At 42.0% G+C, this 26,412-nt stretch overlaps 1 protein-coding gene across 3 annotated transcripts in view; it reads right to left on the minus strand.

Moving 5' to 3' along the window:
• The window catches only part of LYN (LYN proto-oncogene, Src family tyrosine kinase), a 128,314-nt gene that overhangs the window by 35,607 nt on the left and 66,295 nt on the right, over positions 1-26,412 (minus strand). For all 3 annotated transcript variants that reach the window (XM_037148288.2, XM_037148271.2, XM_037148279.2), the window contains exons 9-10: positions 17,201-17,383; positions 15,343-15,419 (exon numbers count right to left, since the gene is read on the minus strand). In XM_037148288.2, the coding sequence (XP_037004183.1) occupies positions 15,343-15,419; positions 17,201-17,383 (260 nt within the window). The remainder of the gene's footprint in view (positions 1-15,342; positions 15,420-17,200; positions 17,384-26,412) is intronic.

Genomic DNA, 26,412 nt, shown 5'->3' on the forward strand with positions numbered 1-26,412 from the left:
ATAAATTAAAAAAAAAACTGAAAGCCTATCAAGCATGCGCTCAGATCACTTCGGATTTAAACTAGAAACCAACCTCAAAGAAAAAACTAAAAAACATTCAAATAGGTGGAGACTAAATAACATGTTATTAAATAATCAATGGGTCAACAATGAGATCCAGGAAGAAAACAAAAAGTATCTGGAAACAATATAAATGAATGCACAACAACCCAAAACGCATGGGACACAGTGAAGGCAGTACTTAGAGGGAAGTTCATAGCCATACAGACCTACCTAAAGAAGACAGAAAAATTGCAATAAATAACCTAATCTTACATCTAAAAGAACTAGAGGTACAACAACAAACAGAGCCTAAAGCAAGTAGAAGGAAGAAAATAATCAAGATCAGAGCAGAATTAAATAACAGAAATTAAAAGAACAATTAAAATGATCAACAAATTCAAGAGCTGGTTCTTTGAAAAAATAAATGACATTGACAAACCTTTCATCAGACTCATCAAGAAAAAAAGAGAGGACCCAAATAAATAAAATTAGAAATGAAAGAGAAATTACAACTGTTACCATAGAAATACAAGATATCGTAAGAAATTACTATGAACAACTACATGCCAAGATATTGGAAACCTGGGCTAACTGGACAAATTTCTAGAAACATATTCTTCCAAAACGGAATCAAGAAAAGCAGAAAGCCTTAATAGACCAATAACTAGTGAAATTGAAACAGTAACCAAAAACTCCCAGCACACAAAAGCCCTGGACTGGATGGCTTCACAGGTAAATTTTACCAAACATTTGAGGAAGAACTAACTCCTATCCCTCTCAAACTATTCCAAAAAATTCAAGAAAAGGGAAGACTCCCAAACTCTTTTTGTGAGGCCAGTATCATCCTAATTCTAAAACCAGGTAAAGACACAAAAAAGAAAGAAAACTACAAGCTAACATCTCTCATGAACATAGATGCTAAAATTCTCAACAAAATCTTGGCAATCTGGATTCAGAAATACATTAAGTAGATCACATACCATGATCAAGTGGGATTCATCCCAGGAATGCAAGGATGGCACAATATTCACAAATCAATAAATATGATACATCACATAAACAAAATGAAGGACAAAAATCACATGATCGTAACAATTGATGCTGAAAAAGCATTTGATAAAATTCAGCACCCATTTATGATAAAAACACTCAGCAAAGTGGGAATAGAGGGAGAATACCTCAAAATAATAAAAGCCATATACAAGAAACCTATAGCCAATATTATACTCAATAGGCAAAAACTAAAAGCTGTCCACTTAAGATCAGGAACAAAACAAGGTTGTCTTCACCACTCTTATTTAACATCATATTGGAAGTTCTAGCCACAGCAATCAGACAAGAAAAAGAAATAAAAGGCATCCAAATTGGAAAGAAGGAAGTAGAACTGTCATTATTTGTAGACAAGATGATAGTATACACAGAAAACCCTACAGCCTCCACCAAAACACTACTTGACCTAATAAGTGAATTTGGCAAAACAGTGGGATACAAAGTCAATATTCAGAAATTGATGGCACTTTTCTACACTAACAATGAAATATCAGAAAAATAAACTAGGAAGAAAATCCCATTTACTACAGCAACAAGAAAAATAAAATACCTATGAATGAATTTAACCAAGGAGGTAAAAGACCTGTACTCTGAAAACTGTGGAACACAGAAGACAGTAATTAAGGAAGATACAAATAAATGGAAGCATATACTGTGTTCATGGAGTAGAAGAATTAACATCATTAAAATGTCCATACCACCCAAAGCAATTTATAAATTGAATCTAATCCCTATTAAAATACCAATGGCATATTTCCCAGACCTGGAATAAATATTTCAAAATTATATGGAACCCAAAAAGACCACGAATAGCCTCGGCAATCTTGAGAAAGAAGAACAACGTAGGAGGGATCACAATACCCAATAACAAGCTATACTATAAAGCCACTGTAATCAAAACAGTCTGGTATTGGTATAGGAATAGACATACAGATCAATGGAACAGAATAGAGAACCAAAAATTAAACCCAAGTCTCTATGGTCAATTAATATTTGACAAAGGGGGCACAAACATATAATGGAGCAAGGGTAGAGTGGTTATTAAAAAAATGGTATTGGGAGAACTGGACTGGTACATGCATAGAAATGAAACTAGCTCACCAACTCACACCATACACTAGAATAAACTAAAAATGTATTAAAAGACTTAAATGTAAGCCATGACACCATAAAAGCCCTGGAAGAAAACATAGGCAGTAAAATTTTAGATATCCCACATAGCAACATTTTTGCCAATATATCAACTAGGGCAAGGGAAAAAAGAAAAAAATAAACAAACAGGACTATATCAAATAAAAAGCTTTTGCATGGCTGAAGAAATCATCATCAAAACAAAAAGGTAACTGATCTTATGGGGGAACATATTTGCCAATGATACATCAAATAAGGGTTTGATCTCTAAAGTATATAAAGAACTCACATGACTCAACACCAGGAAGACAAACAATCCAATTAAAAATGGGCAAAGGGCCTGAATAGACCCTTCTCCAAGGAGGATATACACATGGTCCATATACATATGAAAAGATGCTCAACATCACTAGCCATTAGAGATATGCAAGTTAAAACCACAATGAGATATCACCTCACACCTGTCAGAATGGCTATCATCAATAAATCAACAAGCAACAAGTGCTGGTGAGGATGTAGAGAAAAGGGAACCCTAATGTACTGTTGGTGGGAATGCAGACTGGTGTAATCTCTGTGGAAAACACTATAGAATATCCTCAAAAATCAAAAAATGGAACTGCCTTTTGACCCAGAGATTTCACTGCTGGGAATATACCCCAAGAATCCTGAATCACCAGTTGAAAAGAACCTATGCATCCCTACGTTCATAGCAGCGCTATGCACAATACCAAGTGCCGGCAACAACCTGAGTGCCCATCAGTCAATGAGTAGATCAAAAAACCGTGGCACATTTACACAATAGAATACTGTGCAGCAAAAAGAAAGAAGGAACTACTACCTTTTGTGACAGCATGGACGGGACCAGAGAATATTATGCTACATGAAATAAACCAGTCGGTAAAAGACAAATACCATATGATCTCACCTATAAGAAGAAACTAATGAACAGAATGAGCTAATGAACAAAACAGAACCACAGGCATGGAAAGATGAAACAAACTGAAAGTAACCAGAGGGGATGGGGAGGGAGATAATGGTGAAAGAAGGGGAAGGGACTAGATGAAGAACATGTATGAATGACCCACAGACATGGATGACAGTGTGGGAATTGACTATGGGAGTGGTGGATGGGATGGGAGGAGGAGAGCATGGGGGGGCAAGTTGAGACAACTGTAATAGAACAACAATAAAATATTATTAAAAATATGGAAAAATCATTAGAAAAATAAAATAAAACAAATATAGCATAAGAACAGAAAAATGTTTGTAAAAGTTTCCTTTGGAATCATAGGATATGAGTGCTATTTGTCAATAATTCTCTAATGAACACTCACAGATTTCTAGTAAGAAAAAAGAAAAGCTATTTAAAAAAGTAAAATCTGACATAAACTCACATTTTCCCAGAGTATGAATACTTGTTTTTTGTACATAGCTTCAAACTTTGAAAGACTTCTAGGATTATTATATTGTAACATGTAAGTATATATTCACATTTATAGAACCATATCAATACATATGTATGCCACAGTAAGTTAAAAGAAAACAGCTGGGGTGTTAACTTAGGGTTGTGGTCATTTATAGTTTCACTAGGATGCTACACTTGGAGGACACTCACACTTTAAAAGACAGAAAGTCAATGTACTTCTGAGGCAGGGTCTCCCATTAGTCTACGAAGACTGTCATTCATTCGTCCATCCATTTGCACAGTTTGCCTGCCTGTGAGGCACCCACTCAGTTAGGTACAGCAGGCAAACACACACAGTCCTGCCCTGTGAAGTTTACTTTCTAATGGGTCAGACAGAAAATAACACATCAGCAAACAGATATATACATCAGAGAGCTAAGATGTGAAGAAAACATATATCAGGCATATACACTGTATTTCATTAGGTGGAAAGGATTCCCTCATGAGACCCAATCTCTAGCTCTGAAAATAATTCCTGACTTATTTGTCCTCAGACAAACGTTAAAGGAAGTCTGTAATAAGATCAGATAAATTCCAACTATACCTGAAACTGACTCGCTGTGATCTTTATTTATATTTCAACCCCTTTTAAAATGAGTTTTCAAAATCACCCATATATGTGAATGGAGCCTGTGAAGGTTGATGTCATGCGTTTTCCTTCTCCTAAGGACATGCAGGCAGAGGGGTGGGGGTGCTGGAAATGGCTGAGTCAAGAAACAGGCACCATTATGACGCCTTTCACTCACCAGGTAGGACTCTTTCACGCCTAATGATTTGGGGAATGATTACTGGCCTTCGCCCATGTGCAGCAGTGGGAAAGAGCAACAGCTCCCTAGCCACTACAGCTTTAGGATGAGGAATGGAAACATTTCTTTTGAAGATGCATAACCTGGGAAGATGGTCACTCACTCAGTTCAGCACATTCTCAATGGCAGTGCTTCCCAAACTCATCCAAGTTCTCAGGACACCTGCAACCTGGTCCCCATTCCTTAACTACTGATATCCAGGAAAGGAATCACAGATCTGGACTTTGAGCAAGCCAAGGTGGATCTTATGAAACCCCACAACACAGATCTTTATGCAAATAAGAGAATAAAAACTATATGAAAAGATGAAATTTTGAAAGACAAGTATAAGACTAACAGTGCAGGTGAATGGCCATTATGGGGCTTTCCGGTTGTACTGAGAGAGGTCAAGGGTATCTGCAGGGCTGAGCTGGGGAGATGGTGTTGATCGGGTTTATGTTTAAAAAGCAGCACTCTGTGCTGTGTCACAAGTGGGCTCTGGAGGAAGAAGAGCTGAGGCACAAGGCAAGTTAGGCAGCTACTAGTTAATTCATCCTGAGAGGGAGAATTCACCTCAGTTCAGAGGGAGAGTGGAGAACTTAGGAATGTGAGTCTAGTTTCAAAGTAGAATCAACCAGATTCGCTGAAGGGTTGGATATATAAGATAAAAAAGAGAGAGAGTCAATTATACTTTCTTTTTTTCCCACTTCAAACAATAGGGTAAGTTTTGTGTAGAAAAATTAACATGAAGGGGAAGAAGAAATGTATCAGGAAAATGGTCATGGTTAAACACATCTGAATAAGTTATTCAGAAGACATTAAAAACACATTTTAAAAAATTATTCAGAGCTGTATGAGGCAGAGAATAAAGAATTTGGTGTTTTAAAGAATATGGGCAGGTCCCACTTTAGTCAAATAGTCATTCAACAAACATTTATTGAGTACCTACTATATACCAGACACTGTGTTAAGTGCTGATGGTCCAACGGTGAATAAGAACTCATCAAAACATTCAAACAGCAATAGTACAATGAAAGAAATAGAAGGTCATCACAGAGAAGCACAGAGTGAGTGGGGTGTGGACAGAATTATTTCAGGGGCAATGGTCAGGGGAGACGTCCTTGGGCAGGAGGTGGGGCAAGGCCGGGAGCAGGGGGCTACTTGCCAGGAGTGGTCTGGGGAGAGGCACTAAGGTAGGAAAGAGCCCCATGGGCTCCAGACCTAAGGGCAGGAAGCTGGGGAGGTGTGCCCACCACTGGCATCAGGGGTTTTCACAAGTGTGATGGAATCTGCTGAAGGTGTTCAGCTGCGATGCAAATAGTCCAATTAGTGAGGGACCTCCAGCAGCTACATTCACAGACTCAGGGAACAGAATGGTGGTTGCCAGGAGCTAGGGGAGAAGGGTATGGGGAGATAGCGTTAGCTGGCTGGGGACTTTCAATTTGGGAAGCTGAAAAAGTTCTGGCGATGATGGTTGTCTAAAAATATGAATGTACAATATTTACCGCTGCGCAGGAAAAAATGGTAAATTCTATGCCATGTATATTTGATCATAATAAAAAATGCAAAAATAAATGTATCCAATTGGCTCTTTCAACTCTGTGGAGCATAGGACAAGGAAGCCAAATAGGAAAGAGAGAGGTAAGAGCAGCACTGCTTGCTAGGTGAAATACAAAGAGAATACTTCTACTAAACAATTAGTAGTGGTATAAACAAAATTCAAATATAACTGGGTGTCCTGAATTTCTACTTGCCCGATTCAGCAACACCAGGTAAGAGGCAACTGCAATTGCCCAGGCGGGAGATGATGGGCAGGAGGCAGATTTATTTTGGAAGAAGGAGAGCAATGACTGCTTACAAGCTGTGGGGCAGAGGGTGAAAACATGAGAGAACCAAGGGTGCCCCGGACAGGGAGTGCTGGGGGGAGCGACTATCCAGGGAGGCCTGCCTGGCTGGGAAGAGACTGTGGGCCCACAGACTGGGGACCCGGGCCTCCGGAGCAGAGAGCTGCCCCTGCACATGTGGTTCTTGCAGCCACGTGTGGCAGGGGCTCTGGGGAGCTGGAGACTGGTGCCAGCCCCTCCCAGGAAGGGGTCTGGGTGTGAGGAAGGGGTGAGGCCAAGTGGTGGCATCTGTGGTAGGGACTCCTCTGGGGCCCTCTACGGACCCATGGTCTCTTCGGCCCCTGGGTTACTTGGTCCCTCGGGCACAACCTGAGGGTGGCTGTGGAGGCAGAGGCGAAGTGCCTTAGACCAGGCACCAGGGAGGCCAGAAAGGCAGTTTCCCAGCTGGGAACTCTGACTCAGAGCTCCGCTCTGCTGGTAGGAGCTGTGAACCTACTGTAACGACACCCGGGAAAATGCATTCTAGGCGCCCAACTGCCCTCAGATAGACTGAAGACAACAAACTGCTGTTAAGTTGAGGGCAGGGGCTACTTTGGTGACTGAATTCAAAACAGTTCTCATACGGTATTTTATGAAACCCCATGAGCAATGCAACATAAATGTGTTACAGTACGTGTTCCAAGTAGGGGGGATACAAACTGTTTTCTACAGAAGACCACAAAGCCATATTATAAAAAAGATACTTAGAAGTCACTCTTCAAGTAATTCTATTTCATCTTTTTCCTTCATAGAAAAAATCATTATGAACCGGCTTTTAAAAATGACTCTACATTCCATTAATGACAGAAACAAGTTGTTTCAAGAGTGTGGCTGGAAGTGGCTGGGAATGACTGGGAGGACAGGAAGAAGGAGAGAGAAGGAAGAAGAAGAGGATGGAGAAGAGCCACCAAGCTTAGAAGGCAGCTGTGGAGACGAACAAAAGGATTCAGGAGTTGGGAGCCGGGGAGGAGACCAGGAACGGGGAAGGGCAACGGGGCTGACTCTGGGTCCCACCTAAACCACTACAGTGCGAACGGGGCAGCCGAGCTCTCCAACGCCCTCCTTGCTGCAAAATCCAAAGGCAGTTTCTCCGTCTGAGCAGGCCCTGCCTCTTTCTTCAAGCACTGTCTCCCAGGACCATGCTCCAGTTCCCCAGCCTGGCTTTTGCCCTCGTCCCTCTCCGCCTGCTGCCCGGGCTTCTGCCCAGGGCTGTCCTCTGCCCCCTTCACAGGGTTTCTGGTACCTCATCAAACCTCCACTAAAGTGACTGTCCACAGAGCCGAATTCTCTTCAGCTCACGTCCCTCTTTCGAGTCCAACCCCTATATTAAAACACCTGACCACCTAAAACATCTTCACCTGGGTGTTCACGATGCCTCAAACCCAGCACAAAAAAACTGACTCCATCCCTCAACACCCCCCTCCCTAACCCGAGGCTCTTGACGCCAATCACTGCCTTACTCAATCCAAACACCCTAGTCAGCGTCTCTCTTCATTTTCTGTCTCTACACACGTGCCATGGGGAGCGGTAACTTCCCTTGGACTTACCCTCTCTCCACAGGACCCCTGGGCTCACTGTCCTCCCTCCTCGTGCTATTTGTACACTGTGGCCAGGACAACCTTTACGGCACAGACCTCATCAGATCACATTCTTGCTTAGCTGTTCAATCGCTCCCCATTATTCTCAGGAGAAAGGAGCAAACACCAGTCCAGCAACCTGCCACCATTCACGGCTTCGGCCACACACCTTCTTCACGGGCAACACTGGGAAACCACTTGGTTGATAGATTTACTTCTCTCCAGACTCAGTGTGAACTCCCTCGATTTCAGTCTGGAAGACCAAGGTGCCCTGAGTTTTAGGAGGGGGTGGTAGGTGTGCGAGGCGCAAGGACTGGCACACTGGGTAGTGAGAAATCTAACTTTAAATAAAAAAATCTGAGAATGAATCCTGTTTGTTTCGGGGTGTATCCTTTAAAGATGAACTCTGGGCTGGAACAGAGGCCCTCTTGTTCCTTTTCCATCCCACCTTTCCTAGTCTCAAGTTTTGAAAACAAAACAAGGAAAAACCCAGCAACAAAACAGAAATCGTAGGAGTGGAAACGCAGAGAGCCCTGTGGTTCTCCAACGGCCTTGGTGTGTGTGTGTGTGGGGGGGGGTGCGATGGGGAGGCACAAACAACTATCACAGTAAATACAAACAGCACCCACTGACTGCTCAAAGGTAAAACAAAACTCAAAGAGTAAAACCGTAAGTCCTGTAAGACTATTTGCTGAGTATAACCACTTTTTGCTTTTCTCAATTATGTTTTTTTCTGTTATACAAAAGAATGAACTCCTCATCCTTCACAGCTTATGTTCACAACACTTCGAGTTTCCTTCATGTCCACGTCTACCTTTTTCTGTCTCCAATCCTATTCTTTCTATGCACCCCCATTATCACCTCCCTTGTACCCCTTTTCTGTGTCCTTATGCACCAAGTTCCTTCAAAGACTTCTCCCTACATCCAACTCCTTCCTGGGTTTGCAGAGCTAACCCTGGTTCTTCGGGTCTCCTCCTCCAGGAAGCCCACCCTCTTGCTGCTATCACACCCTGGTAGGTTCCATCCTGCTCCGCATGCTCTGAAAAGAGCCTGCAATACCCGTCCCAGACAGCCCTCGCTTGTTACTTATCAACCTCTCATACCGGCCACATGCTCCTCGAGGCAGCCCTGTGTTTGCTCGTCCCAACCCGGGGGACATGCCCGGCGGGGCTTAGTACATATTTGTGGGTGAAAAAGAGGGAGCCATGCCAAGAGGGTAAGAGGAACATAGTGAGAGCAAGCCAGGCACTTAAGAGGACACTGGAATTTATACTCTGCTGCTCCTGTTAAAGCAGTTTCATTTGTGTTTTTAAATTGTGAGGGCTGGTCAAGATCTCTACCTGATCCTAAAGGACTTCAGTTCAATTTTAGCCTTTAAGGATTCCATGATGACTACCTCAAGAGGGAATTATTTAGTGACTGACAGTAGTGCTGACAAGAGGTGGCCACCTTGGACAAAATACTACCCAGGTGAGAGGCGGCAGCAGCACAGACCTGAAGAGTCACCACCTCCCCTTTATATTAGCTTAAGGCTTCTTATTGCTGCCGGAGAGCTTTTCAATCAATATTGGTTGGAAACAAGAATAACTTCTTTCTTATTTGCTATTTTAAACAATCAGTCATGGTTCCTCTGCTTAAATATGCTAAACACTCCCCACCAGTACCTACCCCCCGAAAAACCGAGTTCCTGTTTTATACCACTTTTAAACAGCAGTTGCCTAGTTTTTCAGCTCTTTTATATGGAAACAGCATGTGATCTGGTATTGCAATTCTGACAGTAACTCTAGTTTCATCTATCCATTTCATAAGTTTTCATGAGCAAAGTTAAAGCCTCAGACATAAAACTTATTACTTGAAAAATATAGAGCTCTTCCTCGCCTGACACCTGGGTACTACTACACTCATGTGATACTTCAGAAGAATGTCAAAATCTTGTTCAATGTCGTCTGAACCCACTCCAAATCACTGATTACAACTTTCGGAAGATGGTCCACAAGGATACTCCGAGTGGAAGGGGAGTTTCCTTGTCACCTCAGCGTCGAGGCTGTGGGAGGCCTAAGCTGTCCCCTCGTTTCTGAAACGAGGACATGGGGCCCACAAACTGCTTTTCCTCGGGAAGGAGCAGGGGTTCCGACTCTCAGCCCAGCGCTTTCTCCACTATTAACATCATCAGATACTTCATACAAAATGACAGGGGTGCTTCTCAGTCTGTAGAAAGAGAAAATCACCATGCCTACATTTCATACTGAGAACGGCTCCCCAGCTATGGGTCTGTGACGGCTGTGGGGCCCCTTCAGCCACGCTAGGGTCTGGCTCAGATGATTTTATGGAATTAATTCTCTCTTCAGGGCTGGCCATCTCGCCGGGGGTGGTTCTCATGCTTGAAAGGGCCTCAACATAGTCAGGCGTGAGAACCCCCACGCAAAGCGGTGAGATTGACCATGACACGGGGAGGGGTCTGGCCTGGCTTTCCTGGAGGAAACGCAAAACCAAGCCTGTCACCAGAGGCTTCCACTGGCCACAGGGTCTGACTGAGCCTCTCAACGTCATGCTTCCCCCAGTTTAAGTAAATTAATGCGATGACACTGTAAGCCAGGGGTTCATATTAATAAGAGTTTTGAAAATGAAGGTGTTGCCTTATTATTGGGGGGGTGGAGTGCAGGACAGCCTCGAGCTGCAAATGAAAACATAACTTATCTTTCAGCTTTTTTACAAAAGAGATAAAGTGAGGAGACACACGTCTGAGGTATTGCCAAATACTCAAGAAACTTCCTCAGAACACCCACTCTTCCAGACATTTCAGACCTGATTTACCACAAGCAGACTGGTGGGTCCCAACCTAGAATGACATTACAAGGAATTTCTAATTATATGTTGTTTTCTCAGTTAGTAGATACACTAATGAGGAAGCACTCAAAAAGCTTCCTACTCCCAAAGTTGAGAGTTACACGGAGGTGGACTGAGGTTTTCCTACCTTCCTTGTCGTTTTATCAATTTCCAACTTAAATGTGGCTTGACATTTACTACTGGAGAACAAATCCTATCTTGAGCGTAATCACTATGTGATGTATCTTGGCAGTAGAAGCTTTTTCTTGGGAATAAATGTAAAGATACTGTTAATTCTGACAAGCAAAATTCATAAAGGGAGAAAACTACCTATCGGCGTAATGCCAGATGCAAAATGACCATAGCAGCCACTCTGATCTCGGAACGACAGTGGGGTGCGGAAGAAGAACCCGTTATCTGAAGTCAGAAGACCCAGGATCAAGTCCAGCAATTCTACCTATCAGCTCTATAACCTTTGACAAATCCTCAGTCACGTCCTCATTTGTAAACTGTATTAAATAACAACACAAGTGCTTTCAAGGTGGTGGGATTCAAATTAGACACTGGAAGTAGAAGCGTTTTATCAACTAGAAGGAGTTCAAGAAATGTTCCCTGTTGCCATGATTGTGACAACCTTGGTTTTTCAGTTTTTACTGCAGTTTTACTCATAAATAACTGTCCATTTAATTTTTGGTAAATTTTGCACTTCAGGGATGTTGCCACCAAAGACCAAGAAATGCTTTGATTCACTTGGCCTGAATTACAAGATGATTTGTCTGACCTTCATACTGCAACCACGAATTTCTCACTTCATTTTTCTCTCAGTTTTACAAGTTTACAATTTTGTTTCAGCTTCTGCTGAAGGAAATTCCGAGTTCAACCTCTTCTTGTTCCAAGTTCATTTCTTCTCACATCAGGCAAAAGCTTGAAGGGAATTACGTACAAAGTCTGAAAGTATCAAACTTCCTTTTGCAAAGGGATAACTTTCCTAGTTCAGCACAAAAAGCTCAAAATGCTTCATCTAATACAAGAAGTAAAGCAATGGGTGAAGCTGCCTTAGTTGGAAGGGTGAGCGGGCTGATGGGTTGGGATTTCAGCTGGGCCCTTAAGTGCCTTTCAGAACTCAGCCTGAGACAGGAAGTGATGGTGAGGCTACTGTGTGCACTCACCCCACTTCCTGTTTCAATTGCCATTCAGGGAGAACAGTGAGGGGAAAGTAGAGCATGGGGAAGTAGGTCATAGGGAGAGGGAAGAAGAGACCAGATGAGAGACTGTGGCAAAAGTCCCCATGCTGCCCCTTACCCCTGTTCCCTTATTCTTCTAGCGCTGGCGCTGGGGCTATGTAAACTGGTTTGTTTCTATTCTCCATCTTCCACTGTGAAAAACTGATGAATTGAACTACATCCTTAGTGAACACTAAATTACCCAATTCTTTGATGCCACTCATGCAATTGACAAGGCTAATGGAACAAAGTACAAACATATTATTAGCCTACTGATAGTTTAGAGTTCAGATACCAAGTGGATTTATCTAATACTTCTTCTGCTTTATTTCCACTCTAACAGGTAAGTGGAGAAAAAGGGTAGGAAAGGCTATATTACCCAGTATCTGGGCACCAGGTATTCTTTTATCACCTTGCGCCAGCTTTATTAATGTTAACTATTGTTATGTTATTCATCGACTAGTGGCACATGATGGAAAGGAGAAACAATTCAGCAATGAATTGTTTGCCCTCGTCCCTCTCCGCCTGCTCCCCAGGCTTCTGCCCAGGGCTGTCCTCTGCCCCCTTCACATGGTTTCTGGTACCTCATCAAACCTCCACTAAAGTGACTGTCCACAGAGCCATCCTCCAGGAATTCTCTTGAGCTCACGTCCCTCTTTCAAGTCCAACCTCTATATTAAAAAACATCTGACCACCTAAAACATCTTCACCTGGGTGTTCACAGAGCCATCTGTGGGGAGAAACCCTTTTAGAAAGGTACATGAAGAAGGAGGAGGGGCGTTGTGTAGGACCAGTCACAAAGGGAATTGACGATACGTATCATAGCGGGACTGGTCACTGTGTGGTTAACAGAATGCAAGGGTGTGAGGTATGTGCTTTCCGGGTCCCCTTGTGTTATTGATGCTGCAACAAGAAAAGCTTTTGAAAGCTAATGAAGCAGGTGACAATACAGGGTGAGGCATCAGGCGATCCCACAAGCCCACCCTGAGGGGAGGGCTGGGTGAAGTTTGCACCATGAATAAAGATGAAATCAAAAGGAGATGGTATTTTGTTGTGAAGAAAATGCATTTACTGCTGAACCCCCTGCTTAGGGACTTCCTGGGTGCTGCTTGATTGCTGACTCTCCTACTGACACCTAAGTCTCCATGCACTTAAACTAGATGCTCCACCAATTCTAATCAGTTGTCACTACTGGGAAACCCCGAGGCAGGTAAAGACAGGAGCTCATCTAGCATGAGCTGGACTCTGTACACTGACTCAGATGGAGACCAGCGGTAGTGGCCTTGACTGCTCCTGGCCCCTTCTGAAACCTACAACTTGAAAGTCATAGTCAAAGCCTATCTCGGTGATAATTTACTTTGCAAGCTATAAAGTCTTAGAAATCAACTCTCCCTCACCCCAGTTCTTTTCTAAGTTAGAAAAAGTTATCCTTTGTAGTATCAATGGTCATTTACAAAGTTAAAGAACAGATACAGAGGCCTTGACTTAAACTTGGTCAAGATGTGTTTTGAGATAAGCTATGCAAAATCAAATACAAAATACCCATGTGACAAAATAAAGTCCTTCTCTAGTATAGTACACACCCCAATTTGTATGACTTCTACTACCCTACAGAACTGTAGGCATCACTCAGATCTCTGGGCACACTGGACCGTCTATGATCAATCAGGCCTCCAGGCCACGTCTCCCGCTTTTCTACATTCTTGTCAGCCCCTTTCCCTTCCCGAGGAGCAGGTCTGACAAACTTTGCTACACTCCTCAACTCTCTCTTCCAACAGGGGATGCCCAAGTCACTACCCCAGGCAGAGGGCCTCCACTGGGTCAAGGGTGACAAGTTAATTTGCTTTCTGCTTTCTCTGTATCTACATAGGATCGAGAGCTGTACCAATCCAAGTCATGTTTCCTCTTACTGCAGAGCAGTGGTTTTCACACTGGTCCTGGGATTCTTGGTCCCTAGAGCCTCTGAGGGCCAGTTTAGAGTGAGAGGAGGTGAAGAAGTCAGGGCTGTTGGACCCTTCCCTTCCTCCAGTTCCACCACAGCAATTTTGCTTCTTTTCATATTAGATACTGGAGTTCCAGATGACATTTGAATTTCCTATGGAATCCGCTAAACTCCTCAAGTTCTGGGTGATGTGATAAGGGCTAACTGAGCAGAACGACTTCATCGTACATCTTTACTGTAATGAGGGGACCTGTCAGCCCCAAGGCATCCTCAGCTTCCACCAACAGGCTCTGAAGTGCTTATGTCCAGCTCGTTTGATTAGACCCTCAACAACATCTCCCTGAAGGAAGCATTCCCCATTCCCATTTAATAGATGGATAAGCTAACACGAAGAGGGGAAGCACTTTCTGAAGGTGGCATGGCTACTGAGTCGCACAGCCACGACACAGGCTCTAGTCCCCAGACGTGGAACTTCAGCTTTGCCCACGACACTCCATCGCAGAGTCTGTTAATCCCTTAGTTGAACACTCATTCTTTCTTTTGATCTCATCTCCCAAAAAGGCTACATCAATTCCCCAACTAAAAAAGGGTCTGAGAGAAAAAAATGGGAGTAAGAAAAACAAAGATCACAAAGATCTTTCCTGCCCTTTCCTACATCTTCTAGAAATCTCTGTGATACTTTGCGTTTTATGTTACTTGGCCTTCTGGTGGCCAATACCGAGAAACAAGCAAATTACCGAACATGACTGATGAGCACAATGAAACTATTAAAAGTCAGTGGCTGGCATCATTCAAATGTACATTTCCTTGTTATTACCAAGAATATTGCTAGGTTTCTGGGTAACTTCCCTATGCTCTTAAGTACACTTCAGGAAACATGTGATTGCAATGTAAACAAATTTGCAACCTTTCAGCTAGCTCTAAAAATATTATAAGTGAATATATCTCAGGATCCTAAAGGCATGTCCAACAAGAATAACTGAAAATGGGTAGAGTAGAAAAGGAATGTTGTTCCTGTTTTCAGGAACACTGAGGTCAGAAAAGTATCAGTACATCAGATTAGCAGTTTAAATAAGGCATATGCATCATTTAGAAGGTTCTGAGCTTACACTGCATGGCATTGCTTCCCCTAAAGGCAGCACAAACTGACCAATTCTGCTGCACTGTTTCTATCACTTGTTCAGAAATAAATATAAGGACACTGATTTGTATTAAGGAACATGACATGCAAAGTCAAAGGAAAATGTGAACACACACTCTGTGTAAAGCACCAGGCTGTCTCCAAGGGAGTGTACGTATAACCACTTCTGGGAAACAGTCCACAGCACTGCCTTGTCCTGGAACAACACTTTCTCTTGAATCTGAACCGGGAGTGATCTTTGCAAGTTTACAGACAGACTGGCTTTCTCATACTTCACCTGAGCAGAAAAGTCAATGAGCTTTGGAAGCAGCACTTTGCCCCCTTCATCACTCTTCAGGAAATCCAGCAAACTGCCTGTTGATAGAGGAAGAATGAATTAGTGTATTTCAAACACAAAAGAAAACAAAACCAAATAAAAATCGAATGATCATTACCATTGGGGGGAACCCCACAAAATGACTGGCTTTTCAATTTCGTGTTGCTATAGTGCTTTTTCCTAAGCTTTATTGAACCTAGTCCCTTCTAATCTGTTACCTTTGACCTGATTTGAAATGCACATATGCTCCGGGTAAGAAAGGGTGACAATGTCTGACAGCAAGGCATTTCAGAGCACTTTGTACCTGCCACCAAGATACACTCGCTGTAGCCCTCGGGTGCCCAGAGCTTCTCTGAGGCAGAAACAGTGAGCCTTTGCAGCAGGCCTGCCCTTTGCAGCTACCCAGCCAGGCCGGCTCCCACCTGTGTCCAGCAAAAGCACAGAACTTGGCGCATGCCAAAGGTTTACAGTGAGTCTTTGATGAACAAACTGTGCTTGGAAAAAAGTTAGACCTACTTAAAAGGCCACGTGCCCACAGAAACACTCTCCTGCTTCCTAGGCCTTCATCTCTAAAGCAAGACCTGGCTTTTCCCCTAGAACTTAAACTGGCGACCTGAGGGCAAGCTACTTACCCTGTAAAGTGGGCGTGTCCTAGTAGCTACAGCAGAGTCCTTGTGAGGACGGACTAAAGAATGTGCCATGATACTTGGCAGGTATTGAGTGCTCAGCAAGTGTTCTGCTGCCTCATCCACAACACAAAACAGTGGTACTTAGCCCTCAGGTTGCAGAAAGGATTGAGTGAGATCACTCGGGGAAGGCACTGAGAGAAGTGCTACATAGAAAGTGCTCAATAAAGGTCAGGCATTATTATCAGGAGAAACTCGTATTTGCATTTATGACTAATACCATTGTAACTTGGTTAATTTAGCACTTACTGAACTCTTGTAAAGTGTATGATCCTGAGATTGGTTTCTGTGATGTAGCAAGCTGAGCCACAGGGGCTGTCTTTTTTTTTTTTAAGAATGTCCTTTTTGGGAAGGGCTCTGAGTCAGTAATATTTTGAAGTATTAACATATAAGAAAATGTAATAGTCAACTTTCTAACCTAGTCAGCTCTAATAACACACTGTAATCGTTATGCACAAGATGATGGTTAATTCTGGATTATTGCTTATGTTTCTTTTCTTCCTTCATTTCTGCTGATTTATGAAAAATCATTTGTCAGTTCATTAGTGTCTATACTGAATTGGAGGAAGGAGGATGGAGATTCAAACCCTTTTATCTGACAGTGAGAGCCACAAGGGAACCAGATGGTTTCTTGAATCTCTTTTTCATTTTCTATGATTACATAGGAATTCAATCTTGACAAGTGTTTAAAATGTTCACATTTTAAAGTGACACCCTGAACATTTAGATAAGGCTAAAGAGGAAAGCAAACTATTTTTAGGATTGTGAGAACTCATATTTTAAACATATAATAAAAATACTCTTATCTAATATATGTATTTACTTATCTGATAAATATTTATTGGAAGCCTAGTAGGTACTGGGTACTATTCTTGGGACTAATCTAAATATGGAAATGAAGGCAGGGAAAATAGGAAGATTATCTATTAATGTTATCTATTAACTTTATAACATGGATTGCTTATGTGGGTATGGTTTATGAAAATGCTTTGTTTTCCCATATTTTCTGATTTCTTCTGTTGGTGCACATGCTGTTTTACAATTAAAATTATTTGAGCGTTCTCTGAACATTTAGACACTTCACTCTCTGAGGGTTAAGCCCTCTGACCACCCCGGGCTGCGGGCCGCCTCACCTTTGGCCATATATTCTGTGATGATGTAGATGGGCTCCTCCCTGGTGACCACGGCGTACAGCCTCACCAGCTTGTCGTGCTGAAGCGTCTTCATGAGGTTCGCCTCCTCCAGGAAGGCCTGCACGGACATGGTGCCTGGCTTCAGGGTTTTTACAGCCACTTTGGTGCTGTTGTGATAGTAACCTAGGAAGACAGAAGGGGGGGCATGCTTTAGCAAACTGAAAATCCAAAGTCTTCATGCAGAATTCGAAGAAAACTTAGTTACAGACAGAAGCCACTTACATATTACTCTACGTGGTGTTAACATTAGTGCAGGCTGAGTGAAGTGCACATGGGAATTAATCTGTAACATCTTTACAAAATTATCTGCAATGATTCCACAGTCAAAAAGTTTTTATGAAGCAATAGTTTTTTAAAAATTCTAAGTGTACTCCATTAGGGGAACTAAGATTTTCCTCTAATTAATAAAATGTTCTTTATCCAAGATTTTTAAAAAACCACCCAAAGCTCTCTATTTTTATATACACGCATGTACACGCACATGCATGCATGCACACAGAAAATGGTCTAGAAGAAAATACACCAAAAACCGGCCATCCAATGGTGTGGTCGTGGGTGATTTTGATTTTGTTTACTTTAATTTTAACAATTCAGCCAATATTCTATGCCATGTATGTCTTACTCAGAAAAAAAAGCTTTGCACTAAAAAATTATTTATATACACTAACTTGAAAGTACAACATATTACAGTCAAGCGTTTCCCAAAGTTTTCAGAGAGAACTGGACTTTGGATATTCTCTGAGAACCAAGGGTTTTGTGCTGAATGTCTGGGGACCACGGCCTGCCGCACCCCTCCCCCACCCGGAAGACGCAGCAGAGGCATTGTGCGCCCTTCAGTGAAGACACTTGTCTGACTCTGCTAACCTCCGCATTTCCCACACCTTCTTGAACACCGAACACTTTTTCATGTACCTTTTCACACTCCAGGGAACACACTTCTGGAAATACTGGCTCCTTAATATGGTTCCCCCAAGGTATCACTTTTTTTTCTTTTTTAAAAAATTATTTTATTGTTGTTCAATTACCGTCGTCTGCATTTACCTCCCACCCCCCTCCCTCCCCGCCAACCATCCCCACCTCCCTTCCCTTGCTTCCAACCCACCCTTTGGTTTTGTCCATATGTCCTTTATAGTAGTTCCTGAAAACCCTTCTCCCCTTTCCCCATTATCCCTTCCCACCTCCCCTCTGGTTACTGTCGGATTGTTCTTAATTTCAGTGTCTCCAGTATCACTTTTCTGGGACCTGTCTCAGGTATGTGCTTAATTCTGAGCATGATTTTCCTCTGGAAAAGCCTTTTCTGTTTCCACATTTCTCTTGGAAATGCAAACAAAACCACCACCAACAACAACAAAATAAATGGTGAGGCGGCAGGGGCAGCTGGTTACCACCAGGAATCTCCCTGTAGGTCACCGCTCCCTGGGGTGTTAGAGCACCTGCCCTAAGACCAGCACAGCTCTAAGATGGTGATGTACAGCCTCGAGCCCCCTTTTTGAGGTCACGTAATTACCTGTATATGTACAGCAAAGAGTGATGGCTGGAGTCACGCTCAGTGAAACATCAACAGTGATAATCAGTGGTTACATTTTGGGTGGCTTTTACTTTCTTTTGTTTTTTTATATTTTGATTAAATGTGTAAATGAATACAGTAGTTCCCTCTCACCCATGCTTTGCCTTCTGCAGTTTTGGTTACCCACGGTCAACCATGGTCCAAAAAAGTTAAATGGAAAATTCTAGAAATAAACAATTCATAACCCTTAAAGTGCACATTGTTCTAGAAGCCTGATGAAGACTTGCACTATCCCCCTCGATTCCTTTGTTCAGCGTATCCACCTGTAGATGCTTCCTGCTCATTGGTCAAACAGTAACCAATCATCTTGGTTATCAGATGGACTGTTCTGGCATGGCAGGGCTTGTGTTCAAATAATCCTTATTTTACTTACTAGCCCCCAAACACAGGAGTAGTGGTGCTAGCAATTCAGATGTGCCACAGATGCAATGCAAAGCCCTTCCTTTCACTGAAAAGGTGTGATGTATAGGAAAAAACATAGTATATTCAGGGTTTGGTATTATCTTAGGTTTCTGGCATCCACTGAGGATGTTGGAATGTATCCTGTCTGGATAAGAGACACAGTAAGTGTGTGTCCCTTTATTTTTTACAAAAGAAATTACTTTTTATAAGAAAAGAGATTGTTTCTATTTCCACACCTTCAAATTGGCAAGAAAAAGTATTACTTTACAGCTGTCAACCCTAAATAATTTTTCTTCAAGTCCTTAACACTGATTTCTCTGTTAAAACTTTTCCTTTTATATTCCACTTTGACTTATACTTACTAGGAGTTTATAATGCTCTACAGAAAAATAAAGAATGTGGTATATAAAATAGAATAGATGTAAGAACACACAAATGAGACTGTAAGAGAAAGCTCATGAAATACTGTCCCAGGTTATTTTTGAAAGCCACAGCCTACACAAAACAGTGAAGTCATAAAAATATAAATTGACTTTCCACTTAAATGCATAATTACAAACACACTGAGGCAGGACAGTAAGTAGCTAGAAAAATTCCTTGGCAAGTAGAGTGGGTAAACTGAGAAAGATAGCAGAACAATTTGGATGAGCAATTTATAGCCAACACAGAAGGTCATCTCAGTACAGATAACATCTAGGCCTCAGATGTATTTTGCCTCCAAGCCTGCAAAAGTAGCATAACCAGGTAGGTGAAGCCAGGACCAGCTGCAGTGACTAATGACCCCCTGCTCTGACACTGACCAATTAGTGGAGACTATGACCCTAAAAGGGCACACCTGGAAAAGCTGATGTACATTCTATCAATTGATATCACTGCTAAGACCTCCCTTAAACTCCCAGCTTTTAAAAACCCTCAAAACAAAGGACCCAGCAAGCCTGTGCCTTTCCCTTCCTTCTCTTCTTCCCCGACGGGCACACATTTTCTAAACTCTAAGGGTCCCCACGAGACTTGCACCCAGGGGAGCAGGCTAACACCCTGAACCTGTCTCCAAGACCCCTCTTCTCTGACTTTTCAGTGAGCCAGAGAAGCCCTGCCTCCTGTTGCTGATTCTATCCTAGGAACTCTCCTAGTTCCTTGTCTCACTGCCCTCAACTTTACTAAACACACTGTCAAAATCATCTTGACTCTGTTGTGAAATCTTCCCTGCACGAAGCTAAGAACTGGCCCTAGGCAGACCTGCTCTGGGCTGGTCTCCTTTCTGATAGCCGTATGACCTTTCCTATGGCTCTTAAGAGTAAACTGAAAGTAAATTTCATCCAGAAAAGTCCTTTAATGTTACATTTAAACCAAGAATATTCCATTATAGAGTCATTTAAAAGTTTATAAATAGGTCCTCATACATGAATATATGTGTGGTAAAGCATAGCAAGAAAATACACTCTCTTTGATACATGTAACTGACAAAGGACTGGAAAGGACTAGTGTCCAGAATATATAAATAATTCCTACAAATCAGAAAGAAAAAATGAAAAGATAGGCAAAGTCTTGGATGAGCATTTCACAAAAAGAAAAAACCCAAATGACTAATAAACATGTGAAAGGAACTCCATCTTATCAGTAAACACAAAAATGCAAATAAAGCCATGGGGAGAAACCACCACACAACTGGGCAACAATTTGGAGTGCCCGCAGCTCCCCTAGGCCCTTTTTTTTGTGCTCCTTTTGAGCATCACTGAAATTCAGCTATAAAACTTCTGCCTTTAACAATATCCCCCAGGGGCCCCTGAAGAATATTGATAGAGCAACCTCCAAGTGCAATTAATCTGGGGCAAGCCCCACCCCTCCTGCCACACCCAGATGGTCCACAGGAGAGAGGCCCTGATACTTGGCTGGTGAGAGTCTAAACTGGGACAAGAGCTTGGGAAACTCAGTTGTCAGTACTTAACAAACTGGAAGATGCAGACTCCTGTGAACCAGGAAATCCACTCCTGGTCACCCCAGAGAAACTCATGCCCTCAAGCAGCAGCCTGGAAATGTTCACAGCAGCATTGCTCACTGTACCCCAAACCCGAGAACACCTCCATTCCATCAGTGAATAGTGAGCTCAAGGGACGAACAGCCGTATGTCTTGAATATAAATTCAAAACAATACTACATAGTAATGAGGATGAATGAATCGTAGCTCCACCCCAAAACATGAATGAATCTCACACACATAATGAGGCAAGATACAATAAAAGTACATTTGGTATAACTCATTTACACAAAGTTCAAAAACAGGCGAAACTAACCTCGGTTGTTTGGGGATGCAGAGGGTAAAGTGGCAGAACTCTAAAGAAAAGCCAGGTCAACTGTCACAAAGGTCAGAAGAGCAGCTGCCTGTGGGGCACGGGCGTGGCTGTGACTGCAAAGGCTGAGCAGGGACTTCTGGGTGCCAGCAAGTTCCCCCTGTGAGATCTCAGTGGTCAGCACACAGGGTTTCATTTTGTAATTATTCGTGATACTAAAAAGTTGTGTTGTGTGCACTTTTCTGCCTGCTTGTTAATTACACAACAATAAAAGTGAAAGAAACAAAATTCCTCTCCTTCAGTCATCATACAAGCAATGGAACTCATTGAGATTTTACACAACACAAAAAATCGTGGGTAAAGAATAAAGAAAAAATGCTTTCTGCTGGTAGGAAGGAAGGTTATCAGGACATACTGCAGCTGCTGAAGATATTTAAGACACTGATAAGGAGTTTGACGCAAACAGTGAATAGAACAGCTGTGTCAAACAGCCCGAGAACGGCAGTGATGCCACTTCATGTTAGTGCTGTGACGTTTAGACAGCAGGGTGGGTTTTCAGCGTGATTTGTATTCTGTGTGCAGGTTCTATTCGCCTAGTCATGGAGATTTGGGTTGGCATTAAAGATGAAAAATGATTTAAAAAGTCTTTTGAAAGCAGTAAAGATTTTCCTATGGAGTGCCTCTTTGTCACAGTTCAAGAACGCCGGCATGACAATCGGAGAAAGCTCACGTTGTGCGAGAGTGACTCGTGTGCTGAAAGGAACGTGCTGAAAAGCAACTTGGGAGGGTGGTTTTTAAAAAGATGTGGGCAGTCGACTTGGGAAGTTAGCTGGTGATTAATATCAATGCAGTTGGCTCACGTGAAAATGTATCGAGCATAATACAGTTCACAAGATGTTTACTTTCAGACCAAACGACTTTACTTTCCAAAGTCTTCATAGATGAAGAAGTAAAAGGAAACATCACCCCTGTCTTCACTGCTCAGTCAGTCCCTCAGAATCCAACAACCCACTGAGAAAAACGTCACCAGGCCAGATGTCAAGAAGATCACACCAGCAAGCGGAAACAGCTTGAGGGAGAAACTCATTTTTTTATCCCCAACCCCTCCTCCCTCACACCCGACAGAATAGGTCACTTCCTAATATTTGTTCAATGAATTTCAGACCAAAAATGTTCAGCCCATAATATGTGACTGGTAGTTTATGAACCGTTCCTTTTGCTCAGCAAAAGTATCAACTTACTTGGTTAATGGTGATAAAAAATTTAATTTGTTCTTTGTCTGTGAATGAGAAAAACTAACCTGCTATCCCCTGAGAAATACAAAGTAAATTCCACCAGCTCTAAACTGCACAGACCTTGCTATTGTACCAGCCCTTGGACAGCACAGGACTCAAACACACATGCAACGGGGGCATCTTTTAACCTTTGATTTACAGCAGAGCATCACCAATCTCTATTCTTTTGGTTTTATTTCTAGCGTTCCTCTGCTAAATGCATTCAATATATTAATATTCTTTCAATAGCTAAGGAGGAGATTCCTAACTGACAGCCAAATTCACAGGCCCATATCTAAAGAAGACCCCAGATCAAAATTTTGTTTTTTGCTGTTGTCTTCTTTCTCTCTCTTTCTTTTCCTCCCTTTCTTTTCCTTCCCCTTCCCTTCCCCCACCCTCCTCCCTTTTCTCTTCTTTATTTAATACAAGACCAGAAGGAGTAAAGCATAATTAAAAGTCAGACAACTACCAACATCAACATCCTGGCAGTGATACTGTACTACAATTTTGCAAAATGTTACTATTGGGAGAAAGTAGGTAAAAGTTATACAGAATCTCTTTGTATTCTTTTATATATATATGATAGCTTTTTGAAATACAATTTATATACCATACCATTTACTCATTTAAAGTATATAATTCATTGGGGTTTGTATTGTCAGAGTTGTGGAACTGACACCGCAATCAATTACTGAAAAATTTTCATCGCCCTCCTAAGGAAACTGGTACTCACTAACAGTAGCTCCCCCTACGCCCCCATCGCCCACCTGAGGCAACCACTCGCCTTCTTTGTCTCTACAGATTTGCCTATGCAGACAGTTCATACAAATGAAACCATAGAATGTATGGCCCTTTGTGTCTGACTTCTTTCATTTAACACAGTGTTTTCCTTGTTCACCCACTTCACAGCATGTGTCAATATTTTATTTCTTTTTATTGCCAAATAATATTCTGTTGAATGGTTACATCACATTTTGTTTATCAGTTCACCAGCTGATGCACATTTGGGTTATTTACACTCTTCAACTATTATGAATAATGCTGCTATGAACATTTGCATAAAGGTGTTTTTGTGGACACATTTTTATTTGTTACTCCTTACAACTGCAAATGAATCTATAATTACCTCAAAATAAAAGCTGAGTTTAAAAAACCAGGAAACAACTTGTGTTGAGTGGGAACCTCCCAGGTAACTTCTTCCCTCTATTTCATAGTCTCTGCTCTAATGTCACCATGCTCTCTTTATAACAAAATTAAATATGTAATGATAACAAGGGTCCTTTGAATGAAATTGACTGGACTAAGTGCTCACCTGTACCACCTCACTCGATCCTACACTGTTCCTGCAAGCTCGGTTCTTTTGTAACCCTGTTTCAGATGATCCTCTGCTGACACTCTCTTTTAAACCATTATTAACAAATCAAACAAATAACCCAATTAAAAATGGGCAAAGGGCTTGACTAGACATTTCTCCCAAGAAGATATACAAATGGATAACAAACATATGAAAAGATGTTCAACATCACTAATCATTAGTAAATGCAAATCAAACCACAAGAGACACTACCTCAAACCCATTAGGTTGGCCACTACAAAACAAAAACAAAGAAAAAAAAACAAAGCAAAACAGAAAAACCAGCAGAAAACACCAAGTGCTAGGGATGATGTGGAAAAACTGAAACGCTTGCGCACTGTTGGTAGGAATGTAAACTGGTGCAGCCACTGAGGAAAACAATATGGAGGTTTCTCAAAAAAATTAAACAGAACTGGCAAATGATCTAGCAATTCCACTTCTGTGTATATGAGAAGTCTGTCCAGAAGGTAGCCAGCCATGTAATATGAAAAATAAAGACATGTATTGAAGAAGATACAGTATATAAGAAACTCTGTATATAAGACAATGATGCCTCAGTCCCCATCAAAGTAGGCACCTTGGATCGTCATGCAGTTCTCCCAGTCTCCATCAGCTGCCCCATAGTATTTTCCTGAATCTCAACAATGATCTGAAATCTATTCCCTTTCAAAGGTGATTTTAATATTGGGAAAAGTCAGAGGTTGCAGGGCACCAAGTCGGGGCTGTAAGGAGGTGTGTGTCACCTGGGTGATTTGATGTTTCGCCACACAACTCTGGGAGATGTCATGCATGAACAGGCCTGTTGGCATGATGAAGATGCCCGTCACCAATTGCCCATAGCTGTGGCCTTCTGAATTATCCAAATAGTTTCCCCAGGGGAATGATCCACCTTAACCCAAAATTTGATGCACATCATTGCTCTACTCCTTCAGTCATTTAGAGTACCATGGCCACACAGTACACATGCTCACTCAATGGCATCTACCACCCCCACTGACTAGTACAGTGAAGTCATCATTGTTCACACATGCACGTCCCAGGGCACTGTCCTTAGCTGCCAAAGTATATCAATGTTGCACAAACCCTTCTTGTTAACAATGGCTGGGCTTTTGGGACAGACCTTGTATATCCAAAAGAATTAAAAGCAACCTCTCAAATATAAATAAAGATATCTGTGTACTCATGTTTATAGCAGTATTATTCACAACTGCCCCAAAGTGAAGCAACCCAAGTGTCCGCTGATGGATGAAAAGATAAAATATGTTGTATATAGTCAATGGAATATTACTTAGCCTTAAAAAGGGTAGAAATTCTGACACATGCTACAAACATGGATGAAAATGGAAGACATTACACTGAATAAAATAAGCCAGTCTCACACGAAAACACACAACCACTGTATGAGTCCACTTATGTGAGGTACTTAGAGTAGTCACGCTTATAGAGACAGAAAGTAGAATAGTGGTTGATAAGGGCTGGGAAGAATTGTTTTTTTATTTTAAATATAGAGTCTCTCAGTTTTTCAAAATGAAAAGAGTCCTGAAGTTGGTTATACAAAGCAAATGTCCATGACAGAACTGAACTGTGTTCTGAATTATGTTATGTGCTTTTACCACAAGAAAACACTATTAACAAATCTATTCAAATAATAAATTTTCACAAGGTATTTACCCACTTTCAAATAGTTTAAATAAAAAGTACCAGTCTGGAGAAAACAATAACTTATTTTCCAATGCTCTATTCTCCTTTCTAAACCTCAATTTCTCCCAGGCACCAACTAGGTACATGCTAAAGAAAAGCCCTATGCAACCAGTGTGACTATTTAGTATGTGGCCGGGTGGAAGCCCATGAACTGGAAAAGGTGAGAAGTGGGCAGGAGGATTACATGTATCTAGAATTTGAAGCAAAGAGGATTTCTCAATCCCAGAAAGCACCAATGTGCTTGAGCTCAAGGTGACAATTTCAGAGCTCAGGTTTGAGCCTGACAGAACCAGCACTGTGCTGTGATCCATCTATTCAGGCCCCACACTGCCACCTTGCACTTGACTTACTACCAGTTCACACTCTTGTCACTGTCTTTAGAATGGACGTGTTGGGCTGGCAGATGGCAATTCGAGCACCACCAACACACAGTTGATAAAGAGGTTACTCGCTAGGAACCCATCAAGAAAAGTTTAAGAAAATATAGGAGGACTATCATAATCTGTTCCTCTCGAAGTGGTAACTCCAAGACCAGCAGATCCTACCTATCTCTTCTCTCTTGGGAG

The sequence above is a fragment of the Artibeus jamaicensis genome, unplaced genomic scaffold (assembly GCF_021234435.1).
Source record: "Artibeus jamaicensis isolate MK-2021 breed Jamaican fruit bat unplaced genomic scaffold, CSHL_Jam_final scaffold_916, whole genome shotgun sequence".
Lineage (NCBI taxonomy): Eukaryota > Metazoa > Chordata > Mammalia > Chiroptera > Phyllostomidae > Artibeus > Artibeus jamaicensis.